At 44.5% G+C, this 24,930-nt stretch overlaps 1 protein-coding gene across 1 annotated transcript in view; it reads right to left on the bottom strand.

The window, feature by feature from the left end:
- Window positions 1–18,782, bottom strand: part of T265_00701 (hypothetical protein) — a gene marked incomplete at both ends in the record, with an annotated part of 32,864 nt that extends 14,082 nt beyond the window's left edge. The window contains one exon of the mRNA XM_009164550.1: window positions 18,554–18,782. Within this exon, the coding sequence (XP_009162814.1) occupies window positions 18,554–18,735 (182 nt within the window). The remainder of the gene's footprint in view (window positions 1–18,553) is intronic.
- Between the last annotated feature and the right edge of the window lie 6,148 nt (window positions 18,783–24,930).

The following is a 24,930-nucleotide window of genomic DNA, read 5'->3' as shown; positions in this document are numbered from 1 at the left end:
ATTCTTTTAGCAGTATCTGCCTCCAACTCTAACTTTTTAATCTTTACACGGGCCAGATCCAATTCTCCCATCAATTGTTGCGTAGACAGTCCGCTACTGGTCGAAGCACGAGACGGAGAAGGCAGTCGAGACACAGACATTACGCGTCTTAGTGTAGCCGGATATTGAACTTCGGACGGTATTTCTAGCCAACTTTGTGTGATCCTGTGCTAAGGCCGTGATCTCAAAGCAAGTAATTGGTTAATTAGCCTAAACGCTCGATCTAGGTGTCCTATCTGACAGGTAACGTGTAGCCTAATTCACCAATTCATTGCTTTAAGATCACGGCCTTAACACAGGATCGCACATTAACTAATGGCGTTATCATGTGACTTCTTTCGTACACTTTCAACACTAAATCTCACAATAGAAGCTTCGCTCAGCTCTGTTGGAATAGCATTGTGGGTTGACTTTGGTCATACAATCGCAAGCTAAAAGTGAGCCGGAGAATCACTTTCCTGCATTTTTGTCCTACAAGCATTCGACGTTGTTCCTGCAAACAGGCAAGTAGTGCATCAGTATTACATGATGAGTAACTATCACACAATGATCTATGCTCACATCAATACGCCAGATATGCAGCATATGGAAGGAGGCCTACAGCGACATTGCTTGATAAGGGTAAGCCCAAGGGTTATCGAATAGGTATGATGAACTTTTAAGCGTTTTTTCTACGTTAAAGGAATTTTCATGATGGAAACTACACACAAGGTTGCTGAAAACGCTTTGACAGCCCACGATTGGGTACGCTCTTCTTAACGAATTTTATTAGTTTAGCAGCTATGGGTACGTTATCATCTACCGCATAACCTGTACTTTTTAGGGTCTTTCCCTTATGGTCTTTCTTTGGGGGAGAACTCATGTCTGTGGGAACGAAACCATGGACTCTCTCAAGAGGTTAGCAGTGGCCTCCTCAAAGGTGTGAAATTCTATGAAAATATGGTGAGGTATGAGTGTTGTGAACTCTTTTTGGGAAGACTTCTACTCAAAGGGATTATCGGATTTTAATCAATCTAATCTAATGATTAGCCTTGTTTGGTGCAAAAAACATCAGCACAATCTGTACAAGCAGTTCACGTAACTTTGAGCTGGAGGAAATAAGCAAGTTGACAGAGCTGCACACCATGCGCTTTTATGCTGGAATTGGTTTGTAACCTAATCTTCCAACACAGGCACTTGCCCACATCAAGCACGATTTGGCTTGTTCGGGCGATCATTACTCTAACCATTCTCGGTGTTAAACTAGGGTGTTCTGTAGGGACGGCAAATAACTACCGAAAACGAGACGAGAGGACATTGGAACGAACATGTGAATCCATGTATTTTGTTGTATGCCTAAAGCGGCCACGCAATATACTAAGACAGAGAGTTTATGGAAGTGTTTCATGCATCAGGTTTCTCAACGAAACAGGTCAAGATTTGAGGCGCACTACTTGATTGAATAGCCGAAAACTCCATACCAGAAATATAAACGTAGTGTTTTTCAGGATGTGGGAAGGAAATCCTTCACAACGATACATTCACGGTCCTCACATTCATTATTTCTCCCTTACATTGATCAGCCGCCATCAGTCGGTACCGACAGCCTGGCGAAATTGGGCGAATACGTCAAACCAAGCGTTTAATTGCACCCGTTAGTCCAGCAGCCTAATTACGAGGACAATCCCCAGTTTAATGATGTTGAAGTGATAAGCGTAGGGATAAGGGGGACAATTTACATCTGAGCTAATTCGTTGTTCAATTTGAGCACCTTAACATCAGAATGCCAGGACGATTGTTTGTGAATCTTGTCTGTGCCTTTCATAGAGTACAGTTTCCAAGGCAAGTTAAATGGAAATGCCACAAACGAGGGTGCTGTATAAAGATGAAGCCTGTAAGCGATTGCGAGAACAAACTGAATGTTATCCAGTTGGGGTTAGCACCGGAAGAAGCAACTGCGTACATGAACCACTCAAGGATATCAGTGGGGACGGATACGACCGAGACACAGGGCTACCAAACGTGTCTAAAACGCTCACAAACCGCGTAATTTTATACTATTGAGCACCAAAAATCATCCACCACGCGCCCCATAACGTACCTTGGCTGTACGCTTGACTGTACTTCGTTTGGGGTCATGCGATAGCGAAGTATTTAACGTTAAATGAAAATGTATTCCATGTTTATTCCAGTGTCTAGACTGTGTTCATTGATCCTCCCAACAGTTAACAGCTGAGCTCGGATATTCAGTTACTTTTGCCAGCTCCGCTGCTGATAACTGTCGATGATGCCTGAGTGCTCACCTATATCGCTCCCGTTTTTTCCAGAATATTTGTTTACTAAAACAAACGTACGCATCGGTTCACTACACCCATTACACACTATGGCAATTGATCAATTTTATCAGTAAATCAAAAACTAAGACAGAAGCAATCATTGGGACTCACGGTTGAAAATGCGGACGGCTGTACTTTACAGTGTATCAGTTAGGCACCTGGCTGCGACATGAACTAAGACGGTAAAGTGGGATAGGCAACATGACCTGACAGGGCGCATCAACGTGGGTTGGAGCGATGGACATGCTGAGGTGTGCTCCAAGGCCAGTAAGTTAAAAGTGCAAGGTATCTAGTCTCAAACTCCAGAGAAATGATCAAAGGAAGTGACTGACCAGATCGGATTGGGAACGCGCAGGTCAATTTTACACGCATACCAATCGTGAACGCCTCGTGCGCACTCACTGAGTTCTGGCAGTTGCCTACCGTAAAATCAATATTCACATCATTCTCTTTTGAACAGTCATCCTCGCGTCTAGGCGCAGCGATTCTCGTGAGTCCATAACAAGGGGGAGGGGCATTGGACAGAATTTTCGCTTCTACTGGAGCTCATCAGCAGGGCATATTCTGGGCTGTGCCGAGGTTTGAACTTAGGACATATGAGACGAGCGTGTTGTTACCACTACTCCACGAACACGCTGGACTCATCTGAATTTTCACGTTTGAACAGGCGGATGTGTTCACGCTTCAGCGATGTGATTGGTTTGCACGACGACTGGAAAACGACCTTGTAACTGCCCTGGTTGTGACGGTCGATCGATTGTGAAATTGTTTGACTGTTTGCGCTAGAAAAGCCTAGTATGGGTTGAATGCATCAACTTTTCTCAGCAGATTTGCAACCAGCTTATCTGTTACTGAACTAATAACAGAAGCTTGTGACCAGACATTCCTGTACGGTCGAGTGGACCTGTGAGAAGTGTATACATGGTTTAGGTTGACATCAATGAAGTCCCATCAAGTTCAGGCTCTGTTCTGTTGTTTTTCAACCATGAACCGGGTTCTAGTAGCCAGTCACAATAAGACGAAAATTAAAAGAAACCACGGAGTATCGAGAACGAAATGAGAAGAGTAAATTTAGGAGCTCAAGGTAGTTGGGTGAATACAAGGGTTTCACTGATTTGATCCCATTGATGAGGGTCTCCAATCACTGGTTAGATGAGTATTCAGCTCCCTACCCAGCGTGAATAAGACCGTGTCCCCGATACCTCTTTGCTACATCATAGCTCGCCCACCCGGCGCTTTCTTCCATCCCAATTGTGAAAGAGTAAATTAGAGCCGCCCAAGTGGACAGTCTCTGGGCATGCATTACACATAACCGAGCTAACCCAACTGGTGTAGTTTTATCACGCGGTCCACTGGGCGTCTACTAAGACGACTTGCCAATCACACAACGTATCTTAGCATTGGAAATACAGTGCTCCCCACTCGCGTGCGAAATGTTGCGTAGAAATCGATGATCGAAAGCAACATACAACACGACCGGTCGCACTGTGCACTTTTCCTTTCATTGACAGGCTATTACACACCAGCGCTATAACCGATTAAGTTGGAGGAACACCGAACAGGTTTTTCACATTACCATTCAATTCGTCGAATACTGTCAGCGAAAGTGACAAGACTAATTTGATAGGTACAATTACTAATTAATTCCAAATATTGGTTACAAGAACTAGAGTGGGTCATACACCGGAGTAGAACTTTTCACTTTGATTCTACAGTGCGCATCCCGAAACCAGTCATTAGGTGAACTAAAGTATCTGACGTATTTCAAGTCCTGATAGAGTCCAGATTTTGCGCCCGCAGGGATCAAGTTTTCCTATCACACAAAGCAGCCGGTACTGCGGCCTATACACAACACATGAAACCGCTGAAACTCAATTATATGACTTTGGCGCCAAAGACGACAGAAGTCACAAACGTGGTTCTGGCCTTTGAGATTAGTGCAATGACTTTACCATACGCACTTGTCCCAGCTAACACAACCTCCGAGGTACAGAATTCGCTCTGCAATTTCCAGTGCTTCTCTTTGAATAGCAACAGGCGAGTGCACGTCCATTTGTACTTTTTAGGTGCAAGGAGTTTGTCAAAGGATGGTATGCCAGTGGTGGTTTTTCCGTGATTCGAGCCTTTGAGATTCTTGCACTGACTTCATCAGTAGCGACTGTGCCTTCTGAGTATCTTTCGAGTTTACTATGACGTCATCTGCATTCGCCAAAACAAGGTCCTCATGAGCAACGATTTGAAAGCCAGGGTTTTCAAGATCTCGCAGTGTCCACCTCATTAGTTTATTGACAGCGAGTTTGAACGGAAGTCGAGTAAACATCCGTTCCGGACACCATTCCTTGTGGGGACGCCTTCACAGAGCTCTTCATAAAACGAAAGGACATTAATATATGAACGGGATCATGTGCTCGAGTTTCTGAGGCTTTCTCTGCTGAACTAGGATGGTTAGAAAGACCGACCGAAAGCACCCTTGAAATAAAGGAACATCACGGTTGTGGGTCGTCTGTATACATGACGCTACTCTAGCAACTGAAGGCGTGTGATAGGGTTGATGCAGCCGGTATCCGGTTGAAACTTCTCTTGTTGCTTACGGATCAAAGTTTTGGGTGCCACTGCAAGATGACTACCAGTCAGAAGCCCTGTTACAGCATAAGCCGGACTGACAACTCTACAGCTACCTTAGTTACTTCAGGTACCCTTTTTGAAAATAGGTACTATTACCAACTGGTTCGGGACGACACCTTTCTTCTAGTTAGATAGAAATAAATTGGAAAGGTGCTGGGCAGAGATTGGCCACCGTCAGTGAACAGAGCTAGAAGAATACTGCCATGGCCCTTTTGGTGCCTAGCTTCCATGCCATCCGCGGGGAACACGAGGACTGGAATACTGCCAGGTTGCCAAAGCCTAGACAGGAAAAGTAGAGATGCAGAGTTGAGGTTCGAATTAAGGACTTCCAGTCAGTAAATTCAACCTCTAACCAGGGAGCCACCTCGCACCCAAGCATACTGTAATCCAAATGAATTCGGCCAGAACAAGTGTGGCACGACAGATAATGGCAACAAGTCCTCCTACCACATGCTCAATGCATGTGAACAAGGCAATACATTTGGTGCAATCGGATATTACGTAGTTGACACAAAATGAGGTGAAGAGATCCTTGACGATGTCTCCAACTTTACAGAAAACCGAACCAACTTAGCCAAATAATTCAGTTATCTGCTTTAAAATGGTTACCAGCTTAGTGTGATGCGACAGACACACAAAAGGAAGGATCGAATGCTGAATTCAGATGCAATCCATGGGAAGAACGAAGATTGCGATAACGTCACGTCCCCTAAATGAACTGTGATGACCATATGAGGTGAATGTTGCTCCTGTTAGTGTACCACACGCAATAACACAGAACGAACTAACAATAGAACAGTGACAGACGGAATACTGTCGTTCAAGGATAGTCAAGAACAGCTTAAATAAAAGTTACCAACTTGTCCGTTGCTGGAGTGTCAGGGGTAACGAAAACAACAGCGTTTGAATATACCTCCCTTCATTCCGTCTCCAGAATGCGCAAACACAAATAACCGAATGACTTTATCCCGAAGCTGGTGGGTAGGGAACATGCGTGATCTCCCTGGAAGATAAGGAACAATTGACTGGCCACCATGACAGTGTACAGTCGTCACTTGTTCCTGCCGTCATGATAGCAATCGCATGATGAATGCAAGCGCAACCAAACCCTTTTATAACGGGAACCGAATACACCACTCAGTCATCGAATCACCAGGCCCGATTGTTACTGCTCTGCAATGGTGTGAGCATGCAACCGAACCAGAGAGAACGGGACCGATAGATTAATGGTCGTGGAACAGCTTATCTGAAAAGGTTATCAAGTTTTTGAATAATTCATCCTGATCACAGCGTTCTTCCGTGAATTACGATAGAAAGGTAATATTTGAATGTACTTGGTGATTCAAGGGAACAAATGTCAAAAAGCGCTGGAGGTTCGCAGATAACAGGAACAAGAATGCAAAACCACAGGTAATTCGTAAACTGTTTGGGCCCGACTTCACACGCACATATCCCTACGATTGGGGGTTTTCAGGAATCCTCAAGAGGAAAAATCAGTCATAAATGCCTTCAGGAGATGATAGGTGATGGTGTGCTGACATGATGCGGGAAAATCCACGATGAAACTAGGGCTAAGCTAGCTCTGGTAGTTGACAATGAACTGAAAGGATCCGCCTTTTACAAGTAACCGGGAGACATACAGAAAGGAGTGTTTTGCTCTCAACAGAAAAACCCTATCATGCAATTTTCAATATGACGAAGGAGTGGGTGTTGTATGTGGTTCACATAAGCAAGAGGTGCAGACAGAAGGCAGGTTTAGATTGCACCAAGTTGAATTCATTGGGTTTGTTGATGGGAGCGAAGTAATACATAAGTAGAATAGATTAAAGCGGAAAGAAAATGGACGTAAAGTCAAGGTTAGAGAAAAACAATGGAGTTATGCGCAGTGTAAACGGGTTGTTTCGAAACGATAACGGTCACGGTTGTTCAGTCGCATGCTTCAAAAGGATGAATATTCCTTCGATAACTTGCTATGACCTCCTCGATGTGGATGAGAAGGCGATTCTATCTCGGAATGGAAGGGGAAAGACTAGGTCAGTGATGTAAACTCCCACAAGACGAAACGAAACCGAAACTGCTTACGGGAAATCTTGGAAGTCGAGAGAAATTAAAAAGTAAGAAAATGGTGAGCTAATTTGGTAGGCTATTGGTTGAGAGCGCAAGTTGTGTTTTCAGTATAGTAGTCCCTCTCTCCAAACAACTCTGACGCGATCGATGGACAGTAAAATGCGAAGGAAATCGGGAGGAGGGATGTATTCATTACCACCCAGGTCAAATTTAATCACTTGCAATTCGGTCGCACACAACGAACGAACACTCAAGCAATATTCATGTGACCACAGTTAACATAAATGACGCAGCCGACCATGGGACGCACTGACGCCGAAGAAGTTCCACAACAAATTAACCTGATCTGTTTTTGAATACACGTCTAGAGAAAACTACCGTTGAAGCCAAGCGCCACAACACAGTACAAAGAATCCATTACGATGTATCCTAATCGGGGTAACAGTTAATTAATCCAGTGCGGATGTTGGGCTTGCTACATCGTGCACGAAAATAGGTCAGTCGGTTTCTTCTGTCTCAGTCGGTTTCATTCTGTCTGTTGTACGAAAGTTAAGGCATGAAGAAGTGGAAACAACAGAAACAGAGGTACCAACAAGATTCAAGAACGTGTTAGACGTCTACTACTGCTTATATTCAGATGAATTAGCGCAACATAGTCTATCTGCAATGTTTCTACCGCTCAATTGAACATCAGTTTTGGTCCCCAATGTCCCTTCGAGAACGAGAGTGTAGCGTACCCTGGCATTAAAGATCTAAACTTCACAATACTCAGACGTCGTAGCCACCTGTTCCTTGGACTTTGAATTCCAAGCACCCGTAACACTTCGAATTCGACTGACAACCGCTCCACACTCGTCGACGCAGAGTAACACTGATAATGCAGTGTGATATAAGGGGGTGGTGAAAATGATATAATATAATCTTAACGCAAAGATTTTGTCCAGACAGGCACATCAGGTTGTACAGTCAGGTAAAGTAGCTAAAAGTGTCAATTTTTGTCCATTCGATCAATGAATACCCTACTGACTGGTTGCTAACGCACACGACACGCGGAGCGCACGGCCAAACCAGGGAAGTTGGCTCACCCAATCGCTCCATCAATTGAACAGTCATCTGGTTATTACCAAAAATCACACCATCATTGTCATCAGACGTGCAATGCTCCGGGGATATCGGCGGAAAGACACTAGGAATATCCTCTTGTATTCAAGGCTTAATGGTCTGGTATCACAAAACAACAGTGGACGCACTGTCGTGTTGCAGATTGTCCTTCACCGACGGACTAATCTTCAACGCTAGAAGTGCCTAAGTTTAAGGAAGTCAGGGCGGGCTTTAGTGACTCTAAAATTCGCGCCATCAGCAGTGCTACCATCCGACATGATACAACTACCCTGACAGGTAAATCCACCCATCAACTTTAGTGGATCTAATATCATGACTAATCTTGGTGCTGCAATCATCCAGTCTAGTAAGAGATGTGAACTGTGAAGATACAAGACGTAAGGCAATAATATCAAGATTATTTGGTGCATATAATAAAAATAACCCTTCGATGCCTAGTTTCGCTGTCAACCTCAAGAAACACAAGGACTGAGGTATGCCACGTTGCACAAGACAAGAGCGGTCAAAATCCCGAGGTCGGGTTCGAACCACGGATCCTCCAGTCGACAAATTTGCTCCTCAACCACCAAGCTACCTCGAGCTTTGCATCTGGATGAAATATGAACCAAATACCGAAATATCGCAGACACTAAAAGTTTTAAAGTTTTCCTGAGGAGGAAGTCTTTCACCCGGCGCACGTTTCTTCGGTGGTTAACTCGACTATCATACGTGACGAAGGGTAGTCCTGAGGAAAACCACTTTAAGAAGCTAATATTACTCTCAATAGACTTTCACGCGCCTACGAGTAACAACGTACGAGGATCGAAAGTGTGACGAAGACGTTCGACACACCTATGAAAGAGAAACAAAGCAGTGTGATCGACTGGGTTGAACAATTCGGTTCAGTTTATCAGCTATAAATCATGTATCAAGGGTACGTTGGGACCAACTGCTATGGTTGCAGGCAAAGGAAAATGGGAGAGCAAGAAAGATATTACAAGGCATTGGAGGCCAAGGCATAATGAGTGAGTTTGCATTTGAAGGAACAGGTAACTAGATAGCTGTACATTTAAGGTGATAGCTTTGATGCACGAGCCCAACTGACTGCCTGATTGAGCCGTGTCCGCCAGCCTCACTCACCATTGATGAATTGAGTGTTGGGGCGAGTCAGCAGTTGTAAACGCTACTGAGTCTATCATTAGTGTTTCCATACTTCGTGACCATGTCAGTGAATTTCTACCTCTCCACCGGTCCCACTCAGCACAAATTTGGGCAGAAATAGCGCTGAGGTAGACAATCCTCTGGCATGCGAAACACATGTTTTAACCACAGTGACCCATGAAGCGTGAGCAGCTCATCCATCCTGTTGAGTTCAGTTTTCTTAAAGCCATCTGGCCTATCTCAGCACTGCTAACGCGATGTTTCCACCACTCCCAGGCAATGCTTCGAAAACAGACTCTTTCGTACATTCCACCACTCCCAGGCAATGCTTCGAAAACAGACTGCTTTCGTACATCATCTGCGTGCAGATGCCACATTTCTAGTCGATAAAGCAGTGTGGAATCCAAAGACAGTGTATAATCTGTCCTTGAAAGACAAACTGACGTTTCACCGACACCACAGGTGTCGGAGTTTGACAAAGGCTGCCCTGATCCCCCCTGATATCACAACTCACTCCGCTGGAACTCATACAACTTCCCAAGTAAATTTATATGCCATGTCGATTGGCTGGTTTGCATGCATGATGTAAGGGTTTAATCCCACCCTGTCTTGTAGCAACATTTCACAGTTTGCGGTTGTGAAACACACAAAGAGCAGAACGGCCAACTGAGCCGAACACTACTTTTAGATACAAGACAACAACTGCTGGCCTTCTTTGTGTGCGACGGTGTTCAAGAAGTTGTCTTAAAGTAGTAGTGTGATAAATGTATCCACGAAATGAATGGAATATCACTTGGTTTTCTACTAGTGCTAATGAGCCTACGTAGGGTGATGACTGTTCTCATATTCAGATCCAACACCCATTTTGAAAACACTGAGGACATCAGATATCTGCCATCGCCCTGGCACTTCCTTCGTCTTCCAAATGGTCTGCATGACCTTTGCCAGAATGTGAACGAGCCCTTCTCCTCCACCCTTATGTAAGAAGTCGCGACCGGGAGCTTTTTTACGCTTCAAAACTTTGATTTCGTTTTTGACCTCATCGTTTGTTGGGACCGCACAGCTCACGTCCCACTGTGAAACTGAGAGTGTAGGAATCGTTATGCTGGGTACTTCAGGCCAGTCAAACGCTCCTTCGAAATGCTAAGCCCATTGAAGCAGGCTGCGAAAATTGGAAGGAATTTTCGGGCCGCCTTCGTCCATAATGACTTCAGTAACTGGGAGCCTCGTTGGCCCGGTGTTGTGGATAAGTTGGTTAGTGTTGAGATTGCAGACTGGGCACCGTTTCAGCGGCGTTTGAGTGGGATCGTCTTCCTCACCTTGATGAAGGCCGAAACTGCTTATATCATAAGTAAAGAACACGATTCCTCGGGTATATAGTGGATACTTCTCAAGTGATTCAATTTGTTATCGATCACAGGGACTACCGAAATTCGGTGCTACGTGACCAAAGCCTGTGTTCGACAGCAACTTGTGCGAATTTCGAAACTATGTTGTGGTGGCTTGCATTTCAGTCCGAAAAGTTATTCTATATATTCAATATCCCTATGGGAGCTGTAGTGAGAAGCCAGCAAGCACCGAAAAGCGAGGATACCAGAGAAAAAGCCACTCAAAACAGACAATAATGATCTGTCTACATTGAAAACAACGACAAATCGTGGAAATATTCATCAACCTACTGGTGATGAACTACAAGTGCCCTATTTGTCGTTCCAGAGGAAAGAAATCGACAGAATATGGGGCTTTGGAGGTTAGTTTACAATAACTCTTGATAACTGCATTACGTTGCCCTAATTGGATAATAGCAGTGAAGGATGAGGGCCTGAAAAAGGCTCTTCAAAACTGCATGCATTTTGACACTGCCAAGCCTCATACGATGCGCTCGCATTTAATATAATTTAAAACATTCACATATCCACGTAACAGCCTACACTGGGCAAGTAAATATCTACGTTCGTTTTCACTACTTTGACGCAAATGGGATCGCAGACATTCTTGTGCTCTTAGCGCCAAGACCACGTAATTTTCGTTTCATCTAAGAACTCTAATAAAATAAATCGAAAGATTCTCAAACAGATGATGTAGAAAGAACCTGAAAAAATGTGCGCCTCAACACTGGTTCGATACGTGATTAACATGAGGGACCAAGCTGATCTTCCTACACAGATCATTAATCGCACAAATACACCAAATGCGCTATCAAGGACAATGCTGGTTGTTCAAGTTATGAAGATACTTGTCGTGCTCCGTGAAAACGCCTCGTCACTAACCAAGTTCACAGCAACCTAGCAGTGCGTCCATGAATAGGCCCATGAACTGCTAATATACTGACACAAAGTGACAACCCTCTTTCAACGTTGACTGATTATTCGCCAACTTTCCGGCCGATGAACTTACTGACACTGTTCACGATTTTATTACCAAAGTAATGTATACCTAGGGGTTCCACCATATATTATAGAGGGATTGATAAAGCAGCAACGGGGAGTCCCATCGGACTGATCTTGGTTGATATATTTACAAATCACGCAGAGAGGTAACTGATGAGGTAACTAATTTCGACAAGTTTGCAGCAACCTTATGAACAGTCTTTCTTCACAAAAGCCCAGTATACCTTGCTGTATCATTTACCATTACCTGTAAGAAGCCGTTCAAATGTCGAACAAACCTGCAACGCTGCTCGACAACTGCTGACCGAAGAAATTACGCACATCCCTACCTAATCACTTGGCCTCGTCTCTACAGTCGCCAAATTCAATTTAAACTACGATTATATTGCACCTGTAGGACAAGATCATAGGAACTGGAATAAAAAACATCCTAAAGCAGTCGTGATACCATATTCTCCGGATAATGGCCACGCTATTAAACCATAGGATGTTTCAAAATCTTTTTTCAAATTTTTTTTTCAAAAATGAAACCTCAAGTTACACATTATGCAGCGATAAATCGTTTCGGCCTCCCTCTATACACCTAAAAACAGCCTGGTTGATTTTCGATCAACTGGATGAAGAAGTCTTAGTGATTAGTTCTGCCTCCCTTAAAACCTGACCAACTTGATGACCTGCTCACTTGGCCTGATGAAGCTTTTGTGTCAAAAGCGAAACGTTGTCCAATTAAAAACTACTGATTGTTTACCAAACCCTTCTAAATCAGCCTGGTTGGCTTGGTAGACCAAAACATTTGCTCAGTACGAAAATTCCTAACTGAATAATATTTCTCTTATACGTGACCCCTGAAATTATGCCTTCACCACGATGAGAGTTCATTTATTGTTGACTATCTGGTCAGCCTTTACTGACCAGATTGTGATTACCACATATTCTGAGTCGCCTTATTTGTTTGACGCTCTCACAGGACATGGCACTGAAACTCTTAGAATCCATGCAGCCATTCAATCCTTAATTTAATCATCAGTTGGCTATGACCAATGGAGCAAGACACCTTACGTACTTTTCAAAAGGACACCCGGAAACCGTTTTATCACAAGTGAATGGATACACCACTTCCGGTATTGAACCGTTTTCAGAAGTAAAGTTCTCTCTAGGAGACCACCTTTGGTCGCTCCTTTGGGGGTCCTTTCCACGGGAAGACAACTGGATGCGAGAACTAACGGCAAATCTACCTCTCCCCCTGGCTAACGTAAAATGAATTAGTAGATGAAGCTGGAATCAGGTGACAGGTAGATGTGAATGGCGAGCACTTCGAACACCTGACACTTGCTGAGGTAAGGGCAGTCAGAAATAGCATACAAGTTCCTGATGAGATATGAGCTGAACACCTGGTAAACTGAAATCGTTCAAATCGGATAGTCAAAAGAGGACAAACGAAGATAATACGAAGGATTGAAGTGATTTGTGAACAAGACCACAGATTATGTGGATGAAATTATATCAAGACTATTAGCATTCGCAATTCGGTTCCGGCGTTTCTTCACCCGGCATCTGGCTTACAAGGCCCGATCCGTTTCGATAGAAAGTGCCTTCAGAGCATAAACTTGTGAAGAGTGTACGCAGCAATCTTCATAGTTTTTTACCCGGTATGGATCTATGAAGCGATTGGTACGGCTGATAAGTCTTTACCAAGACTTATTCTGGCCTGACGGGATCAATCCCTCAATCCTACAGTCTTAGTGACCAGGCTTATAGACCTACGGGTGATCTTAATCAACCGTGAACACTCCCTCACAAGTAAATGGCAGCAAGTACCGGCGTGATTTCCGCAGACTCCCCCCCCCCCCAGATTACCAAAATACTATTTACGTATCAATTGGGCATCATGTACAATGCTTCAGTGTTGCATATTCTGAATGCACACAATTAGACAAGACGGTATAGATGGAGATCCTCTTTCGTACAGAACACTCAGAGTTGAACAAATTAGCTCCCTTGTGTGACGGATTCGCCCCACGGAGATGGTGGCCCTTCTGAATGGGTGTAAGATATTAGTGCCATTTAACCACTGATTCTTTTCTCAAAGATAAGCACACAAAGTCGCTCGAATAGCCAGCCATTATTCACGTGTAGGCATCAGCCCAAAAAATCGAATAATGGCAGTTATTCCCCGCGCAATTGTAGGATTTTGGTTTGTTTTTTCTCTTCCCCACTTCTGATGTGGTCTTTCACCGACACGGTATCGTGAACCCGGGTCGTTTTCTCTGAGAAACTCTTCATGATGTTCCTAGTACGCTTTCTACTAGAACTCTGCCTGATTTTCATTCGCTCAGCTGTAGCACTCTTTCGGTGCCCAACTGCCGTACCACCAGTAGGGAGCACGAGGGCTGGGTTGTTCAAGCATAGACAGGGGAAGTCGAGAGGCAGAAGTCGGGTTCGAACCACGGAACTTCCCGTCAGTAAATTCGCGCTATAACCACTGAGCCATCTCACCCCTGATTTTCACTCACCTTATTTCATTTTTTTCATACAAATGGATTCCGGGGCGTACTTAACAATACCCCAGAAACAAAGATTCGTGCAATTTGGTTTCAAGTAGAACATTAGGTTGACGGAAACCCGGAGACTGCGCCTACCTGATGAGTCCCAAAAAGGGCGAAACCGGTCGTGGGCTGTCGACGGATTTTCAGCAACCTTATGAGTAGTACATTACAAAGATATACACGTATCGCGATATCTCGAATATCGTAGCGACTGAAACATGAGGTGGCCTGGTGCAGCACATTCAGTTGCCTGAGAACATCACAAACGAGGAATTCAGCTGGGTTCCTGGTGAGTCTCGAAAAACCAATTAGTTTGCTAATGGGTGTATATTCGCGAATTTCGTGCAATTTGGTTTCAAGTAGAACATTAGGTTGACGGAAACCCGGAGACTGCGCCTACCTGATGAGTCCCAAAAAGGGCGAAACCGGTCGTGGGCTGTCGACGGATTTTCAGCAACCTTATGAGTAGTACATTACAAAGATATACATGGTCGTCTAAACATTCTGCTCATAATTCGCCCATCGAATGTTGAATGCCGAAGATTTTGATGAACAAGTTGAGCGCACGATGAAGGATTTCTGCTGGTAGGATGCTGATGCTGAGTGTAAAGGAATACTCACCATGATAATGGACTAAAACGAGTTGCAGTACTAACCCGCACTGTTAAAAAACTTATTCTGGTGACTGAAATTCTCCTTTGCAGGCTGAATCCTCCGCTCTAGCAAGTACTGTCTCGATGGGGTAAGTTACGGGAGGAACCGAGCAGTCGCCGTGACTGCCAGTTTTATCTGCAACTATACCCTCATTCGGCCCGCTCTGAGGCGAAACAGGCTCAGTCCCACTATACTAAACAGGTCAAAACATGTCAACCGATCGTCAGTCTGAACGGATGCAACTCACATGACTTCGTCAACTTGTACCACGGGAGATAGATGATTTTACTGACTGCAGTGTCGTGAAAAGCATTAGAGCACTTCTCCGAGCGGTGCGAAAAACAACAATCGAAAGATTGTACAGGACGATATCACAGATCCCGATGGAATGAAAAGTTGTATCCGAAGAAAAGATCATTTGTGCAAGAAAATTACACTAACCAGAGATGGAAAAATACCTTGCCAACAGTTAATTAATACTAATGGTCCATCCGTGACATCTCTTCGGCGCCTAGCACCCGAAGAAAGCATGAGGGCTGAGATACTATTAGCCCAACGTACTGCCTCAACGTACACACCGGCAGACGAAAAGATAGAACTGGGCTTGGACTACGAACCTCCCAGCAACAAGGTTTTGCACCTAAATCATAGAGCTATCCGGAGCTGGGATGAGATTCAGAAAAGAGAGGTAGAGACACGAATGGAACAAATACATACGTGAAGCCTGTCATGGTAGAGTGGAACACACACAAAGTCCTTTCTGGTCAAACTACCGAACAGCATTGATAATTCGATTTTACCAGAGAACGGTCTCGTGTTAAGAGGAAAGCTTAAGGTCATTTGACTCAAAAGCTTGAAAACTGTAGCGCTGGCAAGAGTTCAGCGCCGCCTGCTGCTGAGATGAGGTGACTGAAACCTGAGAAAAAATGACAAGTCCATTTTTGGGTAACGAATGTAGTCACTTCCTCTAATCCTTACATTAATATGAAAATAATCTCAACAGCCCTTGGATGATTTCGATTGGGCTTTGGGAAGAAACTCAAACTAAGCAAGTTTTATTACATCCAAGAAAAGCGAAATCAGTCGTGAGGTATCGAGGAATCTCTAGCAACCATATAAGTCAGGAAAAACTTATGTTTGTGTACAAGACGGTTGCCAATGGAGAATAACTACATTCGTGGTTAACCACGAATACCTTAATTTATGCAAAAAATGGAAATACGGAGTATATCGGAAGCACCTTGCTGTTTAGCTCCCAAGGCGTGTGATAACCAAATAGCCTACCTTTCAACCTGATCACGAGATCTTCCTGACTGGGCCCATCTTCACCCATTCAACGTACCACGTAAAAACGATGAGTAAGGCAATATCCACCACTTCATCAAAACACAGGGGCCACCGCCTAGTGGCACAGGATCACAAGACAACATGTGAAGCACATAAAATCGAATATAATAACCGTTCAGCTGTACCGCTTGGTGCCTAGTTACCATGACATTGGAAAGGTAAATGAAGACAGATACTGTCAGGTTGCCCAAGCCTAGACGATAACAGTCAAGATACTACGGTTGCTTTCCAACCATGGACCTTCCGGTCAGTAAATTCGCCCCATAAGCACTGCGTCATCTCGAGTTCTAGAGGCTCTGAAACGCACGGCACACAACGACCACACTATAATTGCTGTGGTTACGGTAACTTGAAACGAAAGACTTCATCTTTCTGAGGACTAGTGCTTCTGTTCCGCTGTGGTAGACCCCGGGGTAAAATTATAAGACTGTTCATATCTTTCTCCGTTGTTCCACTCCCAATGGATAGGGTTGAACGATTTTTTCACTGGTAATTCAAAACTCTCATCAGCGATCAATCCGAAAATTTACGAGAATACTGCTTTAGTCAACTGGCGCGGAAAAAAGTGACAAGTGACGCGCCAAATTCGCAAAACTATTTCACGGTGCCACCTTCTCCAGGGAGTGTTGGGTGAGATTTTCCGATCTGAAAACATACGTAAATTACTGGGCTGCAGTCCCAATCTGCGTGCGGATGAAGTCTTACGACATTACTCCATTCCTTCAAAACAAGAGTACGCCGGTTGCAGCGAGTCCGCAGTGAAGAGGTACGTAAGCGGACACTTGGTAACGAATCCGGTTCGCAGGGGCGGTAGATTATGCCTACACGGTTGATGTGGTTGAGGCATGTGCTACCTACGCCCAGCTGTCTACTGAAGACTTGTTTCCCGTTCCGAGCGATTGTTGGCGAGAGGTCTGTCGGGGACAGGACGTGAGTGTACGTCCCTGGGAGGGGCCACATGATCCTGCTTGCTGGTGCTTGGAAACCCTGCAAGTTATGGTGCACCAACATCCCCAGTGGCGCGCATCCTGTCATTTCCTAGCCGGACTTTATAGCTAAAGTTCGCCTGTCAATGTACACTACCCGACTGTATAAGTGCTATGCATGTGGGACTTTCATGTCTGATCACTCATATTGATGTAGTTCTATCGCTGATTTCACGTGACAGAAAACTCAGTTCAGGATGAGGGATACGCAGTTCAAGAAGCTTGCAGCTTTGTGAACTTTCTAAACGCACCTCATGACCAAGCTGTCAAGACATTCTATCTCAGATTTATGATAACAGCCGGGTGGTCCGAGCATAGACAGGAGCAGATAAGATGCTGAGGTTGGGTTCTAATAATAGACTTTCCGGTCAGTAATTTCACGCACTAAACCAACGGGCTACCTGAAGCCCATTTCAGATTTCCTGTATGCTCAATGAAATAGGAAGCCCCTAGTGTTACAAAACGAACAAACTAGCAATGCTAAGCGGTTCGTGAGGTGAAGTTGCTCAGCTAAGCATGAAATACACGAAGAACTCCAAAACATAGGATGAGAGTGAAGCTGAATTGATCGAGTTCACCTACATTCCATATAACGTAGCTACACCGGAACTAGTTACGACTCCAACCCTCGACTTGCTTCTACTATAGTAGGTCCACGTAATCTAGGTATCACTGCGTATACAGAGCTGCAACAGGTAGCGAGTTAAGACCAACCAGTGAAGTTCAAGGTAACCTCGTTGAACCCAATTGAACGTAAAATCGTTCTTATCGGAAACTCTTGATGGAGACCCAGTAATCTATAATTATTTGTATAAAAGACTGATTATAACTCGATCTCACTCGAAATTGTTTGGATAAAGAGTTGGTTGGTGAGTGGGAGGTTACGTTCAGCTGTACCAGGACAACTTGGTGAGATGGTAGCGCTCGGAAAAAGCACCTACAGATGGAACTCAGTTTGAAACTCGCCTGCAGTTATCAGGACAATGGTAGCAGTAACGAAATGGAAACTCAGCTAATGGGATTAAAAACCAAACACATTAAGTATGCAAATATTCCAGCGCGGCATCGTAACGTTCAATTCAGACAGGAACGATTCTAACCTTTCGTACGGATAGCCGACTTTAGAGTGGGTTAGTTGGTGCCTTGTTACCACTTTTCGAGTACTTCGTTACATCGAAGGCGTAAAAATCCTCTTACTACTTGGTGAATATGAGTTTGGTCAATCCAGGGATGTTTGAGACATTGTTTACCGTCATAAGCCGTAAAGCCGTAAAACACATCCATAAATATTCACAGGAAAATAAAAGCTGTACACTGCTCACCTGAGATAATCTTGTCTGCAAAGAAGCATATCTGAACGGACAAATACTGACGGTCCCAGTTCATCTAGACGTAATCCACAGCAAGAACAGTTTAGACATCCGGTATGCCAGAATCTGTCCAAGGCATTCAAGAGAGTGCGTTCAACAATAGGGTCACCACAGCCTGCACAAACAATCGCCATTGCGAAGCTCAGTTGCAGAAACCTGCCGCCTGCGCGATGCACCAGCCAGTGCAGCAAAAACGATCGCACGGACCACGGCGAGCACGTGCACGTGTCTGGCGGGACAATTGGTTGATTTTACGTCCAGCGTCATTGCTTCTTGGTGATTGGTCTAACCGGCTGTCGCCTCACGCTCACTCTCTTGCCAACCAATCAGCGATTTGGTCTGAAATCCAGGGTGACCTTGACCTAGCCAGACAGAAGCCAGGGCACTACTTCATGCCTTGACAAAACGCCCGTGTGGTCCGTCTGATTTGCAGATGCCAGGCCTGGTGAAATTCGCAATTGGCTAGCCGGGGACGTCACGGTAGAGCATGTTCTTTCTTCGATCACCAGGATGACCACACGGTTTCTCGCCGCGCGTACGTATGAGTGGGCACTGCCCCAACGGTGAGAGAACTAGACTGTGCCCGTGCTCGCTTTAGAGCTCGGGCGGTGAAGTTGATCGTGGGTGTCGACTATCCCAAGAATAAAGTAATCGTTGAAGCTCATTAGAATTCATCGGTTAGGTAATGTGTAACAACATACTGCGTATACTCCACGTCCATAGCTGAATGACCTTTCGGGATGTGAACAGTCCGTTAACGGGCTACAAAAAAGCCGAAGAGAATCAGGTTTTCGTCCGTACGACAGGCACTGAACTAGGAGACCGTCACCTTCTTAGTTCCGGAGCCTGTATCAACATATGAAGCCCAACTTGCATGTGTTGCTGTCGCACACCACAACGATGCTCATTCAACTATATCGATGACATGACTCGGCAGTGCAGTTTCTTCGAAGGGTAGGGCAGGTCCACTGGGCTCAACTTCGCAACTCTGGTTTCACGATTGTGAGCCAGGTCTGTGGAAACAGGTGTGCGCACATTTCACGATTGTGAGCCAGGTCTGTGGAAACAGCTGATGAGTGCGCACATTACGACCAAGTGGTCACAAACTCCAGTTCTGATAACATGAATTGTATGAGCACGTGATAACTTTGATGTAGATTGCAGAGTCCAGCCAAGCCATGATAATTGAATGCAGACAGTCTAACACAGTGATCCTGCTGATTAAGACCGCCAGAAAATGGCTCCTTTAATAGGTGCTTACACGAATGGGTTGGCTAAAGCCCCAATTTTGAGAAAACTGAGCAAGCCTTAAGTAGATTGTTAATAAGCTAGTTATGTTTACCTATAGTTTACACAAATCTGTCCATTCAACCTTGTTTGAAATACGATTGCCAAACAATAGCCACTGAACACGGACTGGCAATAGGCACCTAACTGACCGCTTTGTTAGCGATATCTTAATGACTGATCCAGGTACTTTGGAACTTCTCCTTTGGTATTAAAACCAGTCTGCTATTACATGCAGTGAGAATACCAGTGGTGCAGGATGGAGTAATTTCACATAATCCCGTCTACTACAATAAGTGCGGAACAGAATGTCGTGAGACAAATCATAGGGCTAGTTAAATCGTTATCTGACCAATCAATAAAATCAAGGTGGTCACAAAGTAAATCTAAAATTCTCCTGAGGGCTTGAATCTGTTAATCACCAGTACATCAAGGAGCTTCAGTCTATTTTGACAGGTGCTTCTCGCGGTGACCTGGAAAGAAGACCAAGACGGAACCTTATGTTCTCTATTGATTAAATGCTTGTTGATCGATGATCTAACTCTTACAACTCAAATCAGAGTCAATCAGCAGTATACAAGGTCGTTTTACTAGGTTCTGTTTTGCCGGTCACCTTTGCCAATATGTGCCACCGCAACCGCGAGTGGACTGATAAAGATAGTGATTGGTTTGTAAAACAGACTTCGGGTTACACTTTATATGCTGAGGCATGAAATCGTGCCTCAACGTGTTCCGCGCAAGACCTGGTTTAAAATTTGTTTAAACGAATCAAATGTGAATAACATAGTAGTGCGAATAGTAGTGCGATTTGCATTTCTCCTTTGTAAGCGTTTTTAATTGAATAATAGAGATAAGTGTTTGGCGCCGTTCTGAGGATTTTTCGCCTCCTTAGTGTGTCTACCTGAAGTGCAAATCAGTCTTGCGCTGTGGACCGAATTCTAGACCAAGCTACGTTTGCCCTGACGACAAGTAGACTGAGAGGATTTAGGTACCGTCCAAACCACGAAGGCTTTCGTTGGGCGGAGCATGACATGTCGGCATCCACACCGGCCGAAGCATGCTGAAAATAATCCGTAAGTAAAATTGTTAATTCCTTTTGCTGCATTAAAAAGTGATACTGAGAGTTTTTTTCCTATTCTCCGGCTTGTGTCATGCGTAGAATGTCGTCAAATATCGCTTACAAGAAGGCTGTTGAACGTCTTTTCATAAACAAAACTGATCATAAATCTGCTGAAACTCTTCGACAGCCTACAACCGGTTTTGCCCTTCTTCGAACCATCAGCCCGGCGTAGTTGCCCAGTTCCCGTCAATCTTATCTTCAACTTGAGCTAAAATTGCAGGATGTGTGATTGCGCGAAACGTAATTTCCCGCTGACTACTGAAAATTCGCTACAAAATAGCTATCAACTCGGCAGTCAAAGAACTCCCACTCTCGGTACTTTGAGTGTGTCTACAGCTGGCTTCTTGAAAATAAAACGTCATAATTTTTAACGCACAGTTCGAGACTAGAAGCAAATAGATTTACCAGACAAGGATGGTCGTTTAGGTAATCATCTACAAAGTTCACAGGTCCTGTAAGGTTAACATCGTTGATAAGTGATTTCAGACCAAGTGAACATGAAACTGTTTAAGGGATATAAGGGTGTTCATGGTAAGATGAAATCTCACAAACGACCCCAAAACAGTGTTTGATGGGGGGCATTCGGGCGCAAGTCATCTAGGTAACTAGGAATGAGGCTGTCTGCTCGTAGCTGAAATAGGTACATTGAATGTATGTGTTATCGAGGTTGGTGAAGCTGAGGTGTACACCAGCGAGTATAAGCATTCTGGATACAGCCTAAGAGGTAGGACCACGGGCAAATTCCCTTCAACAACACCAACAATATACCAACAAGCATCAGGAGAAAATTTGGATGCGTCAGCTACAGGTGTTTTGAGTCCGGATACTCCCTAATGTTCTCAGAATACCGGTGCCGGATTCTCCGTCTGGCCTAACTATTAAGATAACAACTTCAACGTAACGATAGCCCATTCTGGATTTGAATTCTGTACGCTTTGGTTGTACTTATCGGAAATGGTCCTTTATTGTTATGTCTTCTATGACTTCCTGAGGACTTTCACTTTCTTATTGTGACATTCCCCCTTGCTTTCAGCTCACTCAACACTTATCTTCCATAAAGTGGCTTTTTCGATGTCCGGTGTGTGACCTAGGGCGTGCGTGCTGATACGTTAACCTTCGTTCGGGGCTAACCAGAGGACTCTACCACGCCTTTTTTCTGGATCTCAGTCCGTGTTGACTTGGTGTGAGTTCTTCCGCGTACGTTCTTCGTACCACTCTACTGGCAATTCAACCATGATTTCAGAGGTTCCTAGCCCTGTGCAGAACTCTGCTGCTACAACCATCTCCAGAGGGCAAACCGAATGGGACTCTAAGGCCCATTCTCTGTAGATGCCATTCCACTTCTTAGCGGAGATCAAACAGGAAATAGAACTGACCATAAGCCACTGCGATATACTGTGTTTGACATTTCTCTGTGTCGTACTAATACCGTGATCTCTTTCAACTTGGACGACTGGCATCTGAATCGGATTCACCGGTCAACAGCGGCCGAACGCTTGGACGCCTGCACGTAGTAGAAGAGCAACAGACGAATTGCGTTGAGCCGAGTATGTGCTGTCTGCAAGCCCTTGGCCCTGGTTTAGACCTGAGGGAATAAGGTCGGCGGGTGAATCTGCAGAAGCCTATCGCAAACCGTCAGCCAGCGTAAATACGGTAACTTATCACTGTACATAGTTTGTAATCGAGATATGTTGTCTTCTATACATTCCTTTAGCACCATGTGGGGGGCTACAGAGAGCCACCCATTAGCACAACGTCAAAGAGGCAATGGATAACTTGACGGCATCCCATACAGTTAATGAAACTGTTATCCTTAGGATGACAGGTTCTACAGGGCCAGTTCTACTAAAACGCATACATCGTTGAGGCTGTATCTGCTAAATTGAGGGCCTTCCCAGGGGCGCATTTCTTTTTTGCGGTACTGTGACATGTCGCAACTATTCACAAAGCTGCTTACGCAGTCTCTCTTCAGGCCGTTCTGTGGAATACCAGGTTCTCACGGGGTCTGAAATGGAAACTTACATGAAGACCATCTTGATAGAGGATTTTTGGGCTTCCCTGATTTTAACATCATTCTTCAGTTATTCGAGAGCAAGTTTTTCTGGAATGCAATTTTTGACCGTCCCTTTCAAATAATCTAACCGACTGAGCTGGTTTCCAATCACATTGTATTCAATCCCAACAGTGTTTGCTCTTCGGAGAAATTCGGTGTTCAGTGTACATTGGATCTGAAGGATTGTACGCAGACGACTCAAGTGACATTGGTAAAGAGTTGTACGTAGAGAGTCCAGGTCTGGATGCTGTGGAGTAATGGAGACAGGATAACAAATCAATACGCTGCACTCTTGGTGTATGTGCGCAAGTGATAATTGCTCCAGAAGCGTTTCTCAAGGTAACCAAACACCCTGGTGGTTTTTGCATTTCGTGCCTTTATTTCGTTGTCAGGTATCATATCGGTGGGTTGAGTCTTGTTAATATAGCAGAAAATCGTACAGCACATCATTCCACAACTATATAGCTGAATAGCTGTCGACAAAACTTCCGCATATTTTCCTGGTTCTTCAGTTTCATTACATGCATCTTGAATGAGTTTCCTCCTGGTCGACGATTTGACAGCTTTCCAAGTAAGACACGTTATTTGACACGGAACAAGAGAGTGATTCAGATTGCATTCAGCCCAGCGCCTCGATTTTGTGGTCAACAACCCCGGAGTAGTTTGCAGTACAATGAGTCCACGTGGAAACCGATGTCCATTCCGCACTGAACCACGGGTTTATTATCCACAGTCCGAATGATGCATACATCGTTGGTATTCTTCCACCGTTGTCAGCCAGTGGCATGATTCAAAGCAAACCCACTATTTGGCAGTTGGATTGCAAACGTTTCATCACCAATCGAGGTGACATCGTCAGTGCAGGGTTGACGATGTCACCTGACGATGTCACCTCGATTGGTGANAACAGACCAACAACCAAACAACGCACCCGAGCTACCTACATTCCACAACACTGCTGAAACCCACTATCTTCTTCTAGATTTCCGAGACGTAAGCAACTCAAGTCTTGAAATAGCCCAAGGGAAAAAGGGACACAGATCTTAGCAACTCTGATGGTTGGCTGCAGAATTTGTTCTTTCCCTCATCTACGTGTGACAGTGTGGAGAGCATAGGCACTAATAAAGTTGAAGACCCTTGCCCTGAACAACCAGATCCGGACGGTTAGCATTCTCAAGTTGGTGCAGTTCGGTTCGCCCACTTGGCCTCCTAATCCTGTGATCTTCAAACACGAATACAACACCCTGTACATTTCGGCTATCACGTGAAGTAATCATTCATGGTTCCCTATCCATCAGACCCTTCCGGCGACTGCTCAAGTTTCAAGACTGAACTATTTTATTTTATACAAAGTCGACTCCATTATTAACTGTTTTCATGACTCGATTTATTCACATTCATTTCTGGGTCTGTTGTTGAACATTTTGTCCCACTTTGAACTTCAAAACAGTTTCCCCGCTTAATTTGTCCGATAGCACACTGTCTATTCTGTGCCATCCTGTGTTGCTAACTACCCAATCTAGCCTTGAGCTTTCCTTCAATTCTGCTCATGAGTTACTGTTAATTTCCTATAGAACCACGGTCTACCTATCTATGCTGTCTGCGTTTGATCTGTGGTGTTGGTCATGCTCATTTTTCACATTAATAACTTCACCTATTTCAGGAGTTTGCACAGCCTTGGCAGAGAGCTCTGTATATGATCGATTACAGTTCCACCTTAGTTTCCTTATTTCATAACAGTAATGGAAGGGTCTCTTGTCATCGCTGACACGGTGCAGCATGTCTGCCATTTCAGAAGTAATACCAAGTGAGAAAACATCCAACCTACGTCAATACAATGTTCTTTTGTGTGTGACCAATAGTCGTGAT

Source organism: Opisthorchis viverrini, assembly GCF_000715545.1.
Source record: "Opisthorchis viverrini unplaced genomic scaffold opera_v5_7, whole genome shotgun sequence".
Lineage (NCBI taxonomy): Eukaryota > Metazoa > Platyhelminthes > Trematoda > Opisthorchiida > Opisthorchiidae > Opisthorchis > Opisthorchis viverrini.
This window is presented reverse-complemented; position numbering and strand designations above follow the sequence as displayed.